General features: G+C 53.2%; 2 protein-coding genes across 2 annotated transcripts; both read right to left on the bottom strand.

Moving 5' to 3' along the window:
* Positions 1-1,637: 1,637 nt before the first annotated feature.
* Positions 1,638-7,328, bottom strand: TGME49_235640 (formyl transferase domain-containing protein). The gene is made up of 5 exons (XM_002368918.2): positions 5,663-7,328; positions 4,937-5,094; positions 3,683-3,980; positions 2,739-2,999; positions 1,638-2,406 (listed from the first exon to the last, which is right to left on the bottom strand). Exons 1-5 carry the CDS (start codon positions 7,061-7,063, stop codon positions 1,867-1,869), a joined length of 2,658 nt encoding a protein of 885 aa, XP_002368959.2. The 5' UTR covers positions 7,064-7,328; the 3' UTR covers positions 1,638-1,866.
* A 2,597-nt stretch (positions 7,329-9,925) lies between these two features.
* On the bottom strand, positions 9,926-11,602 carry TGME49_235635 (hypothetical protein; the record flags this gene model as incomplete). The annotated part of the gene is made up of 2 exons (XM_018780436.1): positions 9,926-11,096; positions 11,409-11,602. 2 exons carry the CDS (start codon positions 11,600-11,602, stop codon positions 9,926-9,928), a joined length of 1,365 nt encoding a protein of 454 aa, XP_018635819.1.
* Positions 11,603-13,160: the final 1,558 nt, after the last annotated feature.

Here is a 13,160-nt window from a genome sequence, read left to right as displayed (position 1 = left end):
GATAGGCCACACAAAACCGTTATTGAATGCTGCCGTTTTACGGCGCCTTCACGCCGTAGACGCCAATCGGTGTAGCTCTAAAGGTTCCCACCCCAATCAAGCCAGTCGTTCCCGTTTCCGCTTCTTGAGTAACAGGTAAGAAGAGAATAACGTTCATCCACATGCTGCTGAGCATGACTCCATTTGATGCAGATGCATGTGCTCGCCGGTGACCCTTCAAAAAACGCTATTTTTCGTCACGCGGGAGGTACACACCCGCGAGCGCTTCGGCTGGGGATCGCCGATCTCGCAGCTTTCCACTCAAATTCTTTGTCGGTGTTGTCAAGTGGTGCCGCATAGACAAGCAACACATGTGTTCAAGTTCTTTTCGCAAAACGTGTCTACTGAAAAGTTTCCTACTTCGACGATTGGCACGCCTCCTCACCAAATTCGAGTGTGATCAACACTTCGCCGTTTGTTGGCTTGAGAAACGTTGCAGGAAACCGTTACATTTGTCATTCTAACTCGAAAATAAGCCTAAGACACACAATGTAAAGGTGCCAAACAGCCTAGAGAGCCGTACGCTATATACATCCTGAGGACAAGGTCTCCTAGCTAGGGGCCAAGCTCTTCGGGCAAAAGTGTGTTTGCCCATTTGCAGGTGTCCGACGCAATTTATGTATATGTACTCCGTGCAACAGCCCCGCAGTCCTGCACACTCAAATGAGCTTCTCCTTGTACGCGATCAGCCTATGAAACGTATCGACAAGACAACGAAATTCCCTGCACAGTTTTAGGCACCTCTCTCCTGGAGTTCGTGCTGCCTGCAGGTGCCCATGTTCTCACTAGCCAACTGACGGTTCCTCACCCTGCCTCATCCGTACGGCGGAATCTCTACATTCAGGTTGTTTCGACAAATGCCTCATGTTTACAGAGCTAAATGTTTCGCGCAGTTCTCTCTCCATAGAGGAACCGCGGCATGATGTCTGCTGGTCTATATCTTCTACGAAACCGCTGTCATGTGACACATACTTCTGTTCACATTGCTGCTTCACGTTTTCACGGCACTTGCCGGTTCCCTTCTATAACATGAACCAATAGATCTTGGCACACGCAGACAGAATGCGCATAAATCTGAACAAACTTTCGTGAGATGTGGTTATGAGAAGGGGAAACGCCTCGGGCAAAGCGCTGTCGGCACGATATTGTACGAGTCACCGGTGTTTTAGAAAGGCAAGAGCCATTCAGAATGTAAAATTTCCCGCGTTCAGAGCGTACAGAGAACATTGTGTCCGACTGGGCTTGCAATCGTCCCCGCTACGTTTGCCACAAAATGAAAACAGCTCTCTCTTGCACGAAGTTAGGTCGCGCAGAAGGGCAAGTTCGGAGGTCGCTGCGGCAAAAACATCGCTCAGCTGTCGCACCTGATCATCTGTCAACTCAGAATGGAACCTTCAAACTGTGGTGTTTTTGCCAACCTGCGATGCATTCGCAGGTGTCTGTCAATCTTTGTCTCAAAATCTGCTTACGTAGGTATGTATCCATATATAAATTTGGATACCCGTATACAAACATACGTGTACAACAACGCACATACAGAAACATCTGTATGCATTCATGCGTATGCATATGCAAGACTATATACATGATCAAACGTATCGGAACAAAGGTGCTTATACACGTAACGTTTACGTATGGCAGTCTGTACAGGTAGAAAAGCAGATACGACCGCTCGGGTCGACAATGAGCCGCGGAACTCGATCTTTCCCGTTTCCCCATTAATTCCTCGGGTAATACGAGAAAGAGTAACCTGTCTCTGTTCCAGAAAAAGCATGCTTCCACGAAATGCATTTCTAATCTTTCTCATCTCATTTTACCAGCCTGCACTCAGTTTATCCAGCGCAAACAAAAAGTCTGTTCTCGCTTCGGTCGACACGATCGAAGCTGATCTTTTCTCCGCTCGTATTCCGACTCTTCTCCGGCAAACACACACTCAGAGGCGTCGCTCTTTTCACCACTGCTTCGTCGACGTTTCTGGCAAAAGCCCATAAGACCATTCCAAAATTCGGCTCCGCTGAGAGGACCGCGACTCTCTCTTTGGAGTTTTTCCACGAGAAGCACACTTCCGTCGCCGCAGACAAAGCGTAAAGCTCCCGAAGCATCGAGGAAAACTCGAGATACTGTCTGGCGTTGCGGCGGGAGGGTCGGCGACCTTTGGCTCTTTCTTACAGATGCGTTCCGTTCCTGGGCTATCGAACTCCAGTCCCGCTGCTTTGGAGCCTCACACAGAGCGGTGTGTACGGCCGGGGAAATTCGCTGCGTGGGATGACAGTTAGCTGCTTCCTCTGATTCGAGCGCGTTCGACGCCTCTGTGTCAGCGTGCTCTCCTGGAACTACGGCGCCAAGACGTGTACGAAGGAGTTTGACCTGAGAGACCAAGCGATAAGCACGAGATCACGTCACGGTGAACCTCTCCAAGCGGATCGACGGCGTGAACGTCTGCCGTGACCCACCTTTCAAAGCAAGCGCTTTTGTCTGTCTCAGTCGGGGTGTACAAACAGCGGATGCCAGTTCCTGTCCATGCGCTCGATCGATTTACCAGATGTAAGCAAATTAGATGCATTTCTTCTCGAAACTCCGCCCTGCCCTTGGTGGTACCCGCCGTCAATGCTTTTGTTTTCGGGTGCCGCACGTACGAAGCAAAGACAGCTTTCTGTTTCCGCCTCGGCTCTGCTTCACGTTCCAGTCGATGAACTTACCTTCAGTGTCCGCTCTGCGCCAGCGCCTCTTGGACTCGCCGCAGAACAGTCACCTGCCTGTTTCCATGTCTCTGCTTTCCTCGGCCTTTCAGTCGCTTCGTCTTGCCAAGACGAAGCGGACTGAAAACAAATCTCGAGCTCTGTCCACACGCCGCTGCCGTGCGAGGCGAGCGCGCGAACGGTGTTGTGAATCTTCGTGGCCGACATTTCTGCGAAGGAAATTCGCCGGTCCTCTGGCCTGATTTTTCGCGCCACAGTCGCCTGAGATCAAGAACGAAACGAAGAAATGAAAGAGGAGCACGCGTGCATAGTTCCTGGCTTGCCACACAGTTGAGCGCATGAGCCAACCTTGTGCACGGTCACGTCGCATGCAGAGAAGCGCGGAAGGCAGTCTCTCGACTAGTACTCCAAAGCGATAAGCAAAAAGTCTCTTCCCCAATACAAGTCGCACAAGGACGGTGTACGTATATGCCGCAAGTGTTTTCAAGACATCACGGAGGCACTCCTCGTCACGTGAAGTTCGCGCTATGCGGAGGATATGGCAACTTCTTTGTGACAATCTACATTGGAAGCTCGACAGCTTTGTCTTGCTCTCTCGCTCTCCGTCTGTACAGAGATATGCATATTAAGATGGACAGAGATTAAAACGCCGGCGCCGTAGAGAGGCATCAGCAGAGACAACCAAGGCCGTGTATGAATCGCAGACGGAGAGCCCTCAACAAAAAGGCCGGCAGTTGGTGTCTGTGCATGCACCTCATTCTGTTCTTCTAAACGGAAGCCGTCAGCCATTTGGTGAGCGAGGACTTTGTCACTGTCCGAGCCGAAAGCTAGGACACACGATGTCTTTCCCTGTAGTCAGGAGACAGGCTTAGCTTATCGAGAAAAACGACGTCGCAAAAACGAACGTCCTCTCGTCACTGTCTTGCTATCTGCACCAGGTCTACCTTGTTCGCATCTTGCGGGACGCCGGGACCGCCTCCTTTCCGATTGCCTGCCCAGAGAGAGGCAGTTAAAAGAGCCTCAGTACCCCGCTGAAACAGTTGCTCCTCGATCTCCTCTGCATGCTCGTCGCCTGAGAGGTCCAGGCAACTTTGATGAAGAACAGCGCCATCATCGAAACGAGAAGAAGGACGAAGAAGAGACACGCCCACGCGGGTCTCTCCATTCATCAGAGCCCGACGCACCGGAGCGGCTCCTCGGTACTGAGGAAGCAAGGAAGGATGAATCAAGACTGTTCCATACCTGCCAAGACAAAAACGATGGTACACCCCAAACCGCCCGTGGCGTTGTTGTCGAACGCAGAAATCCAGATTGCTCCCGGAAAACGTAGAATTCGGGCAACAAATATACAGAGATACGATTTACAGGTAGGCGCAGAGCGATGCGGGCACACAGATGCGTATGCATACAGGCAGATGCACAAAAGTCTAAATACACAGATATACACGGTGTCACCAACAGATCTCTCTGTCTCTGTTCAGAAGTCCAAACATACAAACATAAAGGTCCAGGAATGCAGAAGGTGCTTTTTAGTACGAGAATGCTGTTTTGGATCTGTATCGGCGCGTCTGTGCTTCTACGTGTCCCTAGCTCTCATCGTTTCCCTTTGGGCCCTGGACTTGCAGAGAGATCGCCTTTCTTTTCTACGTTACGCTGCAGATGTTGTGGTGGAAGAACGAAATATAATCATGGTCTCGCTTGTGTGGGCAGCAGCAGCCCCCGCTGGACTTGCTGTGATCTTCATGCTCTTGATGGTGGATTAGCATGGAAGATATGAGCACGTTCACAATTGACTGCCGGGATGGTTCTACGATTACACCGAACATACACTGTTGATGACTACAGCTTCCAGGAAACAGAATACCAATAGGATACGACATCCAACATTTTAGCAGAACTAGTCCAGGGGGGGAGGTTTCCAGTAGTCCAGAAGTTCTTGCGAGTCTGCATCGCATAACTGGCATATCATGTTGAGCGTCTTAATCCGTCAATGGCTCAGATGACGTTACCCCAATGTGCACACGCAGTCGAGTACAACAATACGTTGATGCTTGTGAAACATTCCTCCCGAGCAATCACAAAAGGTTGTATGCGTGTATGTCATCACCGAAGTCCTGTCTTTTAAGTACCCTGAATCCTTCCATGTCCAGCTGTGATGTAGCATGGGCAATGTCCCCTCGGAATCCGGTCAATCTCACCGAGGAAGGCGAAGAAGAGAATCTGGGAGTTTCGAAGCGAAAGCTGCACAGACTGCGACGTCGAGACAGAGGTCCTCGAGCGCAGCCAACAGAGAAGGCGAGGAGAGGTCCGAAGAAACGAAGAGGGAGAGAGGTGGAGACAGCGACTCGGCAAACGCCTGCGCAGGCATTTGCAAAAGAAAGGATACGTGTATGCGCGGTAAAAGAGTGGAGTCTCGAAATCGAGAGAACGCAGCAGACGCTGGGTCCGAAAACGATGTGACAAAGCAGAACGAAGATGGGCGCTGCGGAACGATGTCGAGAACGAGAAGTTAGCGAGACGCACATGCGGAGGAGACGAGAATTGCAGTGTTTGACACGGTGCAGAATGCACACAGAGCGAGGCGACGAAAAACGCTCGAGAGCGAATGACGAGGGGGAAGAGAGAGCAAAGAAGATTGGAACGAGGAGGTCTGAAACCGATCGTACGGACTGGAAAAGTCTGCACCATGCATAAAGTGCAGCAGAATGAAGGAACTGTTCCGGAGGTGGGGCGACACGCTAGGATAAAGAAAAACGCGGAGACTTGTGAAGAACAGAGCAGAAACCCAGAGCATGGAAAGCGTCCATCGTCGGCTTTTTTCAGGTGACGCAGGAGGCTAGAGTCGCGACTTGGCGAAATTGGAAAAAGCCTGTTTCGCAGCTTCTGTAAACTCTTTCTTCGCTCTCCCCCTTGAGCTCACTTACCTGGACTGGACATGGCGCGAGGGTCTTTCTGCCTCGGCCCTGTCGAGAGGGAGGCCGACAAAGAACGGCGGAGACGACGAATCCACCAGGCAGACCCAACAGGTTTTTCTTCTCTCTCTTGCCTTTGTCCTTGGATTCGGATCCATGCGCAACAGAGGCGCCGTGCTGTTTCGCTCCTGCGAACAGTTCCCGTCCACTCGGCGCGGCAGAGAAAAGCCAAGGCGGAGACGCGTGCGACGAACCATTCAGAGAGGCCTCCAGGAGCACCTCCAACGCAGAAAGCGCGACGGCTGGGCTCCCGATGAACAGGACGCGGATGGGCTGTGCCGTGGTCGAGAGCGCAGCAGAAAGAGACAAAGAGGAGGAGGAAGAAGAGAGAGAACAAAGTGAAGAGGGAGAAGAGAGAGGACAGACGGCAGGCAAGACGGAGGAGCCAGCAGCTGCAGAGAGAGCTGCGAAGGACCGGCCGGAGGCACAGGAGAAACAAGGGAAAGGAGAGGATGAAACTGCGCAAGTGAGGGAAGAAGAAGGCTTGGACGTGGAACGCAGGACGCGCGGACACTCGACTTCGCGACAGAGGTCAATGGTCGAATTATTACAGGAAGGAAGCCATGAAAGTTGGTGAATGCAGGGAGAAAAATGGACCCTCGAGGCGTCTACCACTGGGCCAGATGCGTGGCGTCGGCAGGAGCAGGAAGAAGCGACTCGGAATGCAAACGCCGTCAGGCGAGGATGCAGCGGCCGAGCAACGGCCGGAAGTGCTCGCGGCGCATGCAAGTGAGGACAGTCCACTGCAGTTTGACTTGAACTGGAGGCGACGGAATATAAGGCGACTCGAGGCGACACGTTCGCGCCCACCACTGCATATGGAGGCATTCGGTTGAAGAAAACTCCGAAATGAATGGAGGCAGAAGAAGCAGTGGAGGAAGAAGAAGCGAGAGCAGTCTGTCTAAGAGGTCGAGACGCTGCAGCTGAGAACTGCGAACAGCGTGAGGCGGGAGCTGCGAAGGAGGCAAACGCAGGCGACGCGACCGAACGCTGCGTTGCTGTCTGTCGGATGGGTCTAGCGAGAGAACTCAAAGGCAAAGAGAGAGACAATGTCGGCAGCGAGAGGAGAAAGACGCTAACGCAGATCCACAGGCCGACTCGACGAGGTCGCACGTTGTCGGAGCGAACGGAGGCGAAGCCACGGCGTCGCTTACAAAGAAAGGAAAAGAGAGAAACCGGGAAACAGTGTTGGCTCGCGAACCAGAAGGCGTTCGATACGCCGCGCAGACACCGCAGTCCGGGGGAGAGAGACAGTCCGAGAAAGGAAACAAGAAACGAGAAAAAGTCGAGGATGCGCGGTTTGTCGAACTGAGACACTTTGCACTTTCCAGGTGTAGACGCAGAGGAACGCATCTTTTCTGGGCTTCTCTCAGCCCCTGCACGGACAGGCTATTCCGAAGAAAATTCAAATTACCTACGACTTCGGACAATGCCTACGACGCGGAGTCTGGCTTCAGTTATGTTATACGGTACTGACACCCAACTTCTTTTGGACTGATTGTGAGACCCATGACGAGCCTTGACACAACAGCCTAGTCGATCCGCCTTTTTCACGTTGCCTCAACACGGATACAGAAGCTGCAGGACCTAGGATGCCGACTCTGGCTCCAGATGCCCCATACAGACACCACGAAACTGCCACCGATCTACGTCTCGACGGAACATAAAGACAACAAAGGCCGACAGTCTTTGTTGTATGGCCATGACCTTCGAAGAAGCTGAAGAAGACATCTTGTTCTTCGTGTGTTTCAAGAGATCTGGAAGCTGTTTAGGTGTGCGACTTCTTGAAAATGCAGCACGTTCCTGGTGTTTTTTATGAAGAGCACAAGGTTCGGTATCCTTCCACCTCAAATGGATCACGAAGTGCGTTCCAATTGGTTTGTGGTTAGAGGTGGAGGGAATGACAACCCCGAATGTGTCCAAGGTGGACAAGCTTTGGTGCTCTATAACAGCAGCGACCGTGATTCCTTATGATTCAATTTTCGGGATGAAGGCGTCGTTGTTTCAAATGACTCTATAGAGTATCACCAGAAACTGGTGTTGCTGTTAAGGCGCACCAGGCGGTCAGAAAACGTCGCGTTTTGATGTAGAACCTTGAGTGAGGCAGGCTTACACTTCTGTTTATGCCATAAAACACGAAAGAGGCCGGAGAATAGACGGTTGACTGAGTGTTTTTTTGGTGTTTTCGAGGTGGTCTGTCTAAGGAACATATTAACCTGGTTGATTGGAGCACGAGACCGTCGAAGGCCAAGCGTGTTTGTTTTTTCTAGGGGGGTGGGGGAGACAGGAGGCTGGACAGGGCTACGCACGTAGCAAGAAGACGAGGAAATCGACAAAGTAGGTACGCTTGCCGCAAAGGTGACCTTTCCTTCCATCGGCAGTCTCGCTTGGAAAACACGACGCAGAACAAAGTCTAGAATACGAAAAAAGAAACGGAGAACCCCAGCACGAAAAGCAAGAGTGACGCATCGTCACATCAAGGTTTTCAGAGACTGGAAGCGCCGTTTCTCTTCTTGTCGGCAACGGAGACGAACTCTCACGGGTGGGAAAATCACAAAGGTAAACAGAAAGCCGGTTGCATGCACTCATTTTCCTCTTGTTTCGTCCGTGGACATATTTCCCTTCGCGAGTTGAAGACCGTCTCGTTTCAGAAGGTTCTCCTTCTTGGATCGGCACCTTGTGTCACAGAAGTGTCGGGCGTTCCGACGGTGTCATCGATCCACCACGCGAGTAGAGCCGCGCTTCATCTTCTGGATCACGACACCCTGGGCTTGTTCACGAATCACTTCAGCCGCACGCGAATTCCTTCGTGCGCGACTGCGCGTGTTCTCCGTCTATGTCGTGACGCCGGTGAAAGTTTATCTATTTCGAGGTGGCGTCCCAGCAACCCCACGGAACAAACATATCATGTTCGCTGCATTTGCAGCACCTTCTGCGATGATGTTTTTCACGACAGGAGTTCCGTCACTCCCCGGTGGCCAAGTGATGGTACCGTGAATGGCGAATGCATTGACCTGTGAAGTACGAATAGCCGTCCAAGGAATGAGCATGTCCGAAACTCAAACCGAATATACAAAAGCGCTTCAGTACTTACAAACCGTACAAGAATTGATTACTTCCATTTGCGTGCAGCTCCGTTAGTGCTCGTAGATTGATACACCGGTGAATCCAATTATATATACGTACAGCAGGAGAGATGGGGAAGATTTCCAAAAAAGGGTGTCTACGAGTACACATATTTTTCTTCAAATCACAAACATGTCACATCGCTGAGTACACATACTTTTCTTCAAATCACAAACATGTCACATCGCTGAGTACACATATTTTTCTTCAAATCACAAACATGTCACATCGCTGAGACGCTCGGTGCCGCCATAGATTGTCAGGCGCTGTAACGTGGAATGTTTCGACGAGAGAACCACACTGATAACACGTCTGTCATGGTTGAGCTCAGTCTATTCTATCATGCGATGTCTGCGAGCTCCGCTCCCACTGAATCGCGAACACAGGCCTAGCCACCTTCCCAAAAAACCCTTGACAAGGCGGACCGCGTCATCGAACAGACCGCCTGGAAAACTTGTCTCAATGACTACCAGCGAAAAGAGACTCGCAGTCGTAACTCTACCGCCATGAACTCCTCGAGCAATGGCTGACAAGCCAGTAGGACATTCCCGGCCGCGGCATTTGCTTGTTCAGGAACTAGCAGTTCGTGCGCTTGACCATCAAGGCGGGATTCAACACCTTTGAACGCAATCGCCACCGGTAACTGCGATTCGTCAGCGCACAGCTGATTGGGATGCCTGCCGAATTTGTCCAGAACAATGACATGGTGCCTGTTTGCTACGACCTCCTCGAGGGAAGAATTTTGAAAAGCCATAGCATATTTCCTGCCGAGAACTCTGGCCGCTCTCCTCCCAGCATAGCACCTTCTCATGACGTCCCTAGCTTCGCGCAGATGCCTCGATGTTGTCACTGCGAGAGGCGCCGGGATACCGAAACCCAATTCCACGCGGTTCCACTACACATAGACAGACTGCGACATGCGTGGCCAACGGAAGGTTTCCACGATCCTGGATTGCCCTCGACTCCGACAAGCAACGAATCTCAGGAAAACACACCCTGCCTACTTCCTGTCTGCTTGCTCCCCCCTCCAAAGCCTCATTCGAGCACCCCCCAAGAGAGCCGTAGTCCGCTTGCAGACAACGACCACGGTCACCTGTTGAAGCTACCCGGGCTCCTAGGCGGACGCAATCCAAAGACGTTCTGTCCAGGCTGTGGAGGTCCCGGAGGGTGCCCTCGTGGAGGATGTGGGCCTTGCGCTGGGAGAGGGGGGCCTTGCGCTGGGAAAGGGGGGCCTTGCCCTGGGAGAGGTGGGCCTTGCGCTGGGAAAGGGGGGCCTTGCCCTGGGAAAGGGGGGCCTTGTCTCGCCGCAGGAAGGCCTGGGCGTAGGTGAGGTGGCCGTCCTCCTAGATTCACGGGAGGCGCGCCCGCGACTATGTAAGGAGGTCCTGGGTCTCGTGGAGGTCGTTCGCGGGCTTGGCCTTGGGGAAGGGGAGGGCGAACCGGGCGCAAAACACCTTGGGCCCTCGAAGGGGCAGGGGGAGGATGCGGGGGTCCAGGTCGCGGGATGAGCGCCCGCAAACGGCGTTCCACTTGCATGTTTTCGATGTCCTGGTTGCGCGCTTCCTGATACGCTGATGAGTGTGAACGCATCTGTCTATCTCTCGCATAGACTCGAGCCAGGGTATCAGCTCGAAGCATCTGTACATGCAGCTCGCGTAAACGAGAAGATATGTCGCCTGAAGAACCCGTGGAATCCGAGTGGCTTCCCCGTGCCCTGTTCTCCTCGAAAATTAGACCGGACATCTGGTCCCGTATCCTCTGTCCTTCGGCCGCCGCAGAAAGGAACAACCGCGCGGCAGCTCTCGCAGTCAAGTGCTTGTTTTTACATGCAGAACATAGTCGAGCTCGAGGGTCGCCCAACGGTCTCACTCCTGAAAGCGCGCGCACTCCCACCTGCGGCGGAGGAGGCCGAGCTGTACCAAAGCCCTCATATGTGACTGAACCGGCGCCAGTTCCAAATTCGGGACGGACAGCGCTTCGTGAACTCTCGGCTCGTGCCAGCGGCACAGGCGGTGGCGACCCAGTGGGTTGGCGCGACCGAGCGCCTCTCGCTGAGGCCCCCAAAGCATCGTCCTGTTCCTCAGGTGGTGACGCCAGGATCCTTGATACCAAACCTGTCAATCGTCGAGTAGATGCGGTGTCCGCTCTGGATCCATATTCGTTGTCTGTGGGTTGCCGACGGTCTCGCCGACCACCTAGCAAAATAGCGGAAAAGCGTGTCGGGCCGCTCACCGCCTCGTTGTGCTCCTGGCGTAGGCCGCTGCGATTATCCGATGCCAGCAGACCGCACACGCAAGGAATCAGATGCCAAGCACGACTGTCTCACGCGGCCTCACCAGCCACAGCCATAACACCTCAACCCCGACACCCTATGGTCTACGGGCCTTCGACTAAACAAGGCTGTTGCTTTCACTCGCCTGAGCGAACGATGCCTTGCCTTGAAGGAAGCACTAATCTAACAAGGTCACCCTCTTCTTGTTGCGGATAGGCGGACACAGCGTCTGGACCCGGCAGAAAATGGTACTTGCCCGAACGTGAGCTCTCAGCTGTGGTCCTTCAGAATTACGCTTACCGTGGGGTTGTTTGGGGAATCGCAAAAACGCCCGATGTTGCCGAGAGGCACGTCAGCGCAAGGAACAACAGGTTCCGCGTCTGAGAACGCAGCAACCCCATTTTCCAGCAGAGGCGCTCTTTCCAATGGCAGAATGTTGCCCGTCCAGGGGGGCGCTTTGCGACCCAGACACATTTCTCCATTTGGATTGGCATCGACCTCGAGGTGTGCGCATACACTAGACCTCGCCAAGAGGTCGCGTCACTGCTAGTTCCTGCGCGGTGATGTGGCGAACCTACGGTTACACAGGAATCTGAGGCTATCCACAAGTAAAGTGAAGAACCGTGTTAACCGGCGTGTGAGATGGACATTCAAGATCAGAGGCAGCAATGACGAGAAAGAAGCCGTCGCAGAGAGCCGATCGACCCAGAGACGCCGTGAGCCTTGTGTGTTACGCCGGCACTGCGCGCACGGCGAGACGAGGACGGTACAATTTGAAAGCCCATTTTGTTCCGGAGCGAATGCCTCGTGAGGCCCCCGTGCATCTCCTTGTCCAAGAACACTAGTCGAAAACGCGTATGAAAAGCAACGCTGTCTTGTTGCTCTAGCGCACTTGGGTCTTGACTGCTGAAATGTGCGTCGCTCCCATACGATACAGCAACCTCCGACTTGTTGGAAGGCCGCGTCTGCCGCGCGGTATCATCGGTAGGAGCGCTCCTCTGCCCGAATCGGCTGCTGTTCCCACGGGTCACAACCGAGTCACTGTGTGGCACGCTGCCATTTGTCGCTCACGCGGTCTTGCGCAACCCACAATTCCCCACAGCTCCGCCTTCAGCAGCCACAGAAAACACCATGAGAAGGTAAGGCTGCTTTAGATTGAAACTAGGAACGAATTTTTACCGTCATGTGGAATTCGTGGACTGGGTGAAGAACGTGTGGGTGCAGTATGTCGCCTGATTTAATGAGTGGAAGCTCAGTGGGGGAGTTTCTTATGATCACTCGTAACAGCGACAGCAAATCACTCGAGCGCTCCGCGTACACGCATCTCGAAGCACCCTGACCGGTGGTCCTTTACAGTCGTCGCATGCCACCCGCCGCAGGCATCGAGGTAGAAACACCCGTCGTGGCAAGGAGTGGAAGCAAACATCAATGAAACGTTGATTTTCCGATTATCGGACTAGATGCTCTAATATCGGTACAGCGCATGTAGAAACACTTTGGGGCGTTCGTTCTACAAACTCACTCAACGTCTCAGCCAAAGCAAGGGAAACGCGAATGAAAAACATACGACGACAACGTGCGAAAATCCCTCTCCTCACATCGCAAAGCCTATGGGCTACTCGGGCAATCTTATCACCATCGACGCCACGATTGGCCCGTGCGTAACTGTTTTCGCGTTTAACTCCCTGGAGCAGCCGTACTGTCTCTCACGGCCTGCAGGTCCAGGTAATGCGGACACTGTCGCTATGTCCCATCACAAGTACACAGACTCTGACGGGCATTGGAGTTGTGTGCCAGCATCCTCTTGGCGCAAGCACACAGGCCCGATTTGCCGCAGGCGGCGACCAGCACCCCCTCATGCGGGTGAGTCACGACGGACCGCAGTATCTGAGTCTATTTTATAATGCGACGTCTGCGAGCTCCGCTCCCACTGAATCGCGAACACAGGCCTAGCCACCCTCCCAAAAAACCCTTGACAAGGCGGACCGCGTCATCGAACAGACCGCCTGGAAAACTTGTCTCAATGACTACCAGCGAAAAGAGACTCGCAGT

The sequence above is a fragment of the Toxoplasma gondii genome, chromosome X, assembly GCF_000006565.2.
Source record: "Toxoplasma gondii ME49 chromosome X, whole genome shotgun sequence".
Taxonomy (NCBI): Eukaryota; Apicomplexa; class Conoidasida; order Eucoccidiorida; family Sarcocystidae; genus Toxoplasma; species Toxoplasma gondii.
The sequence above is the reverse complement of the archived record's forward strand: the minus strand, read 5'-3'. Positions and strand labels throughout refer to the sequence as shown.

What these genes read in the sequence shown, in the direction of transcription:
- TGME49_235640 (XM_002368918.2), bottom strand. Translation starts at nt 7,063, where the DNA reads ATGCGTTCCTCTGCGTCTACACCTGGAAAGTGCAAAGTGTCTCAGTTC. An exon ending in TCGCGCCATGTCCAGTCCAG is followed by an intron (nt 5,095 to 5,662) that starts GTAAGTGAGCTC and finishes ATGCCTGCGCAG; the next exon opens with GCGTTTGCCGAGTCGCTGTC. An exon ending in TCTCTTCTTCGCCTTCCTCG is followed by an intron (nt 3,981 to 4,936) that starts GTGAGATTGACC and finishes TTGTCTTGGCAG; the next exon opens with GTATGGAACAGTCTTGATTC.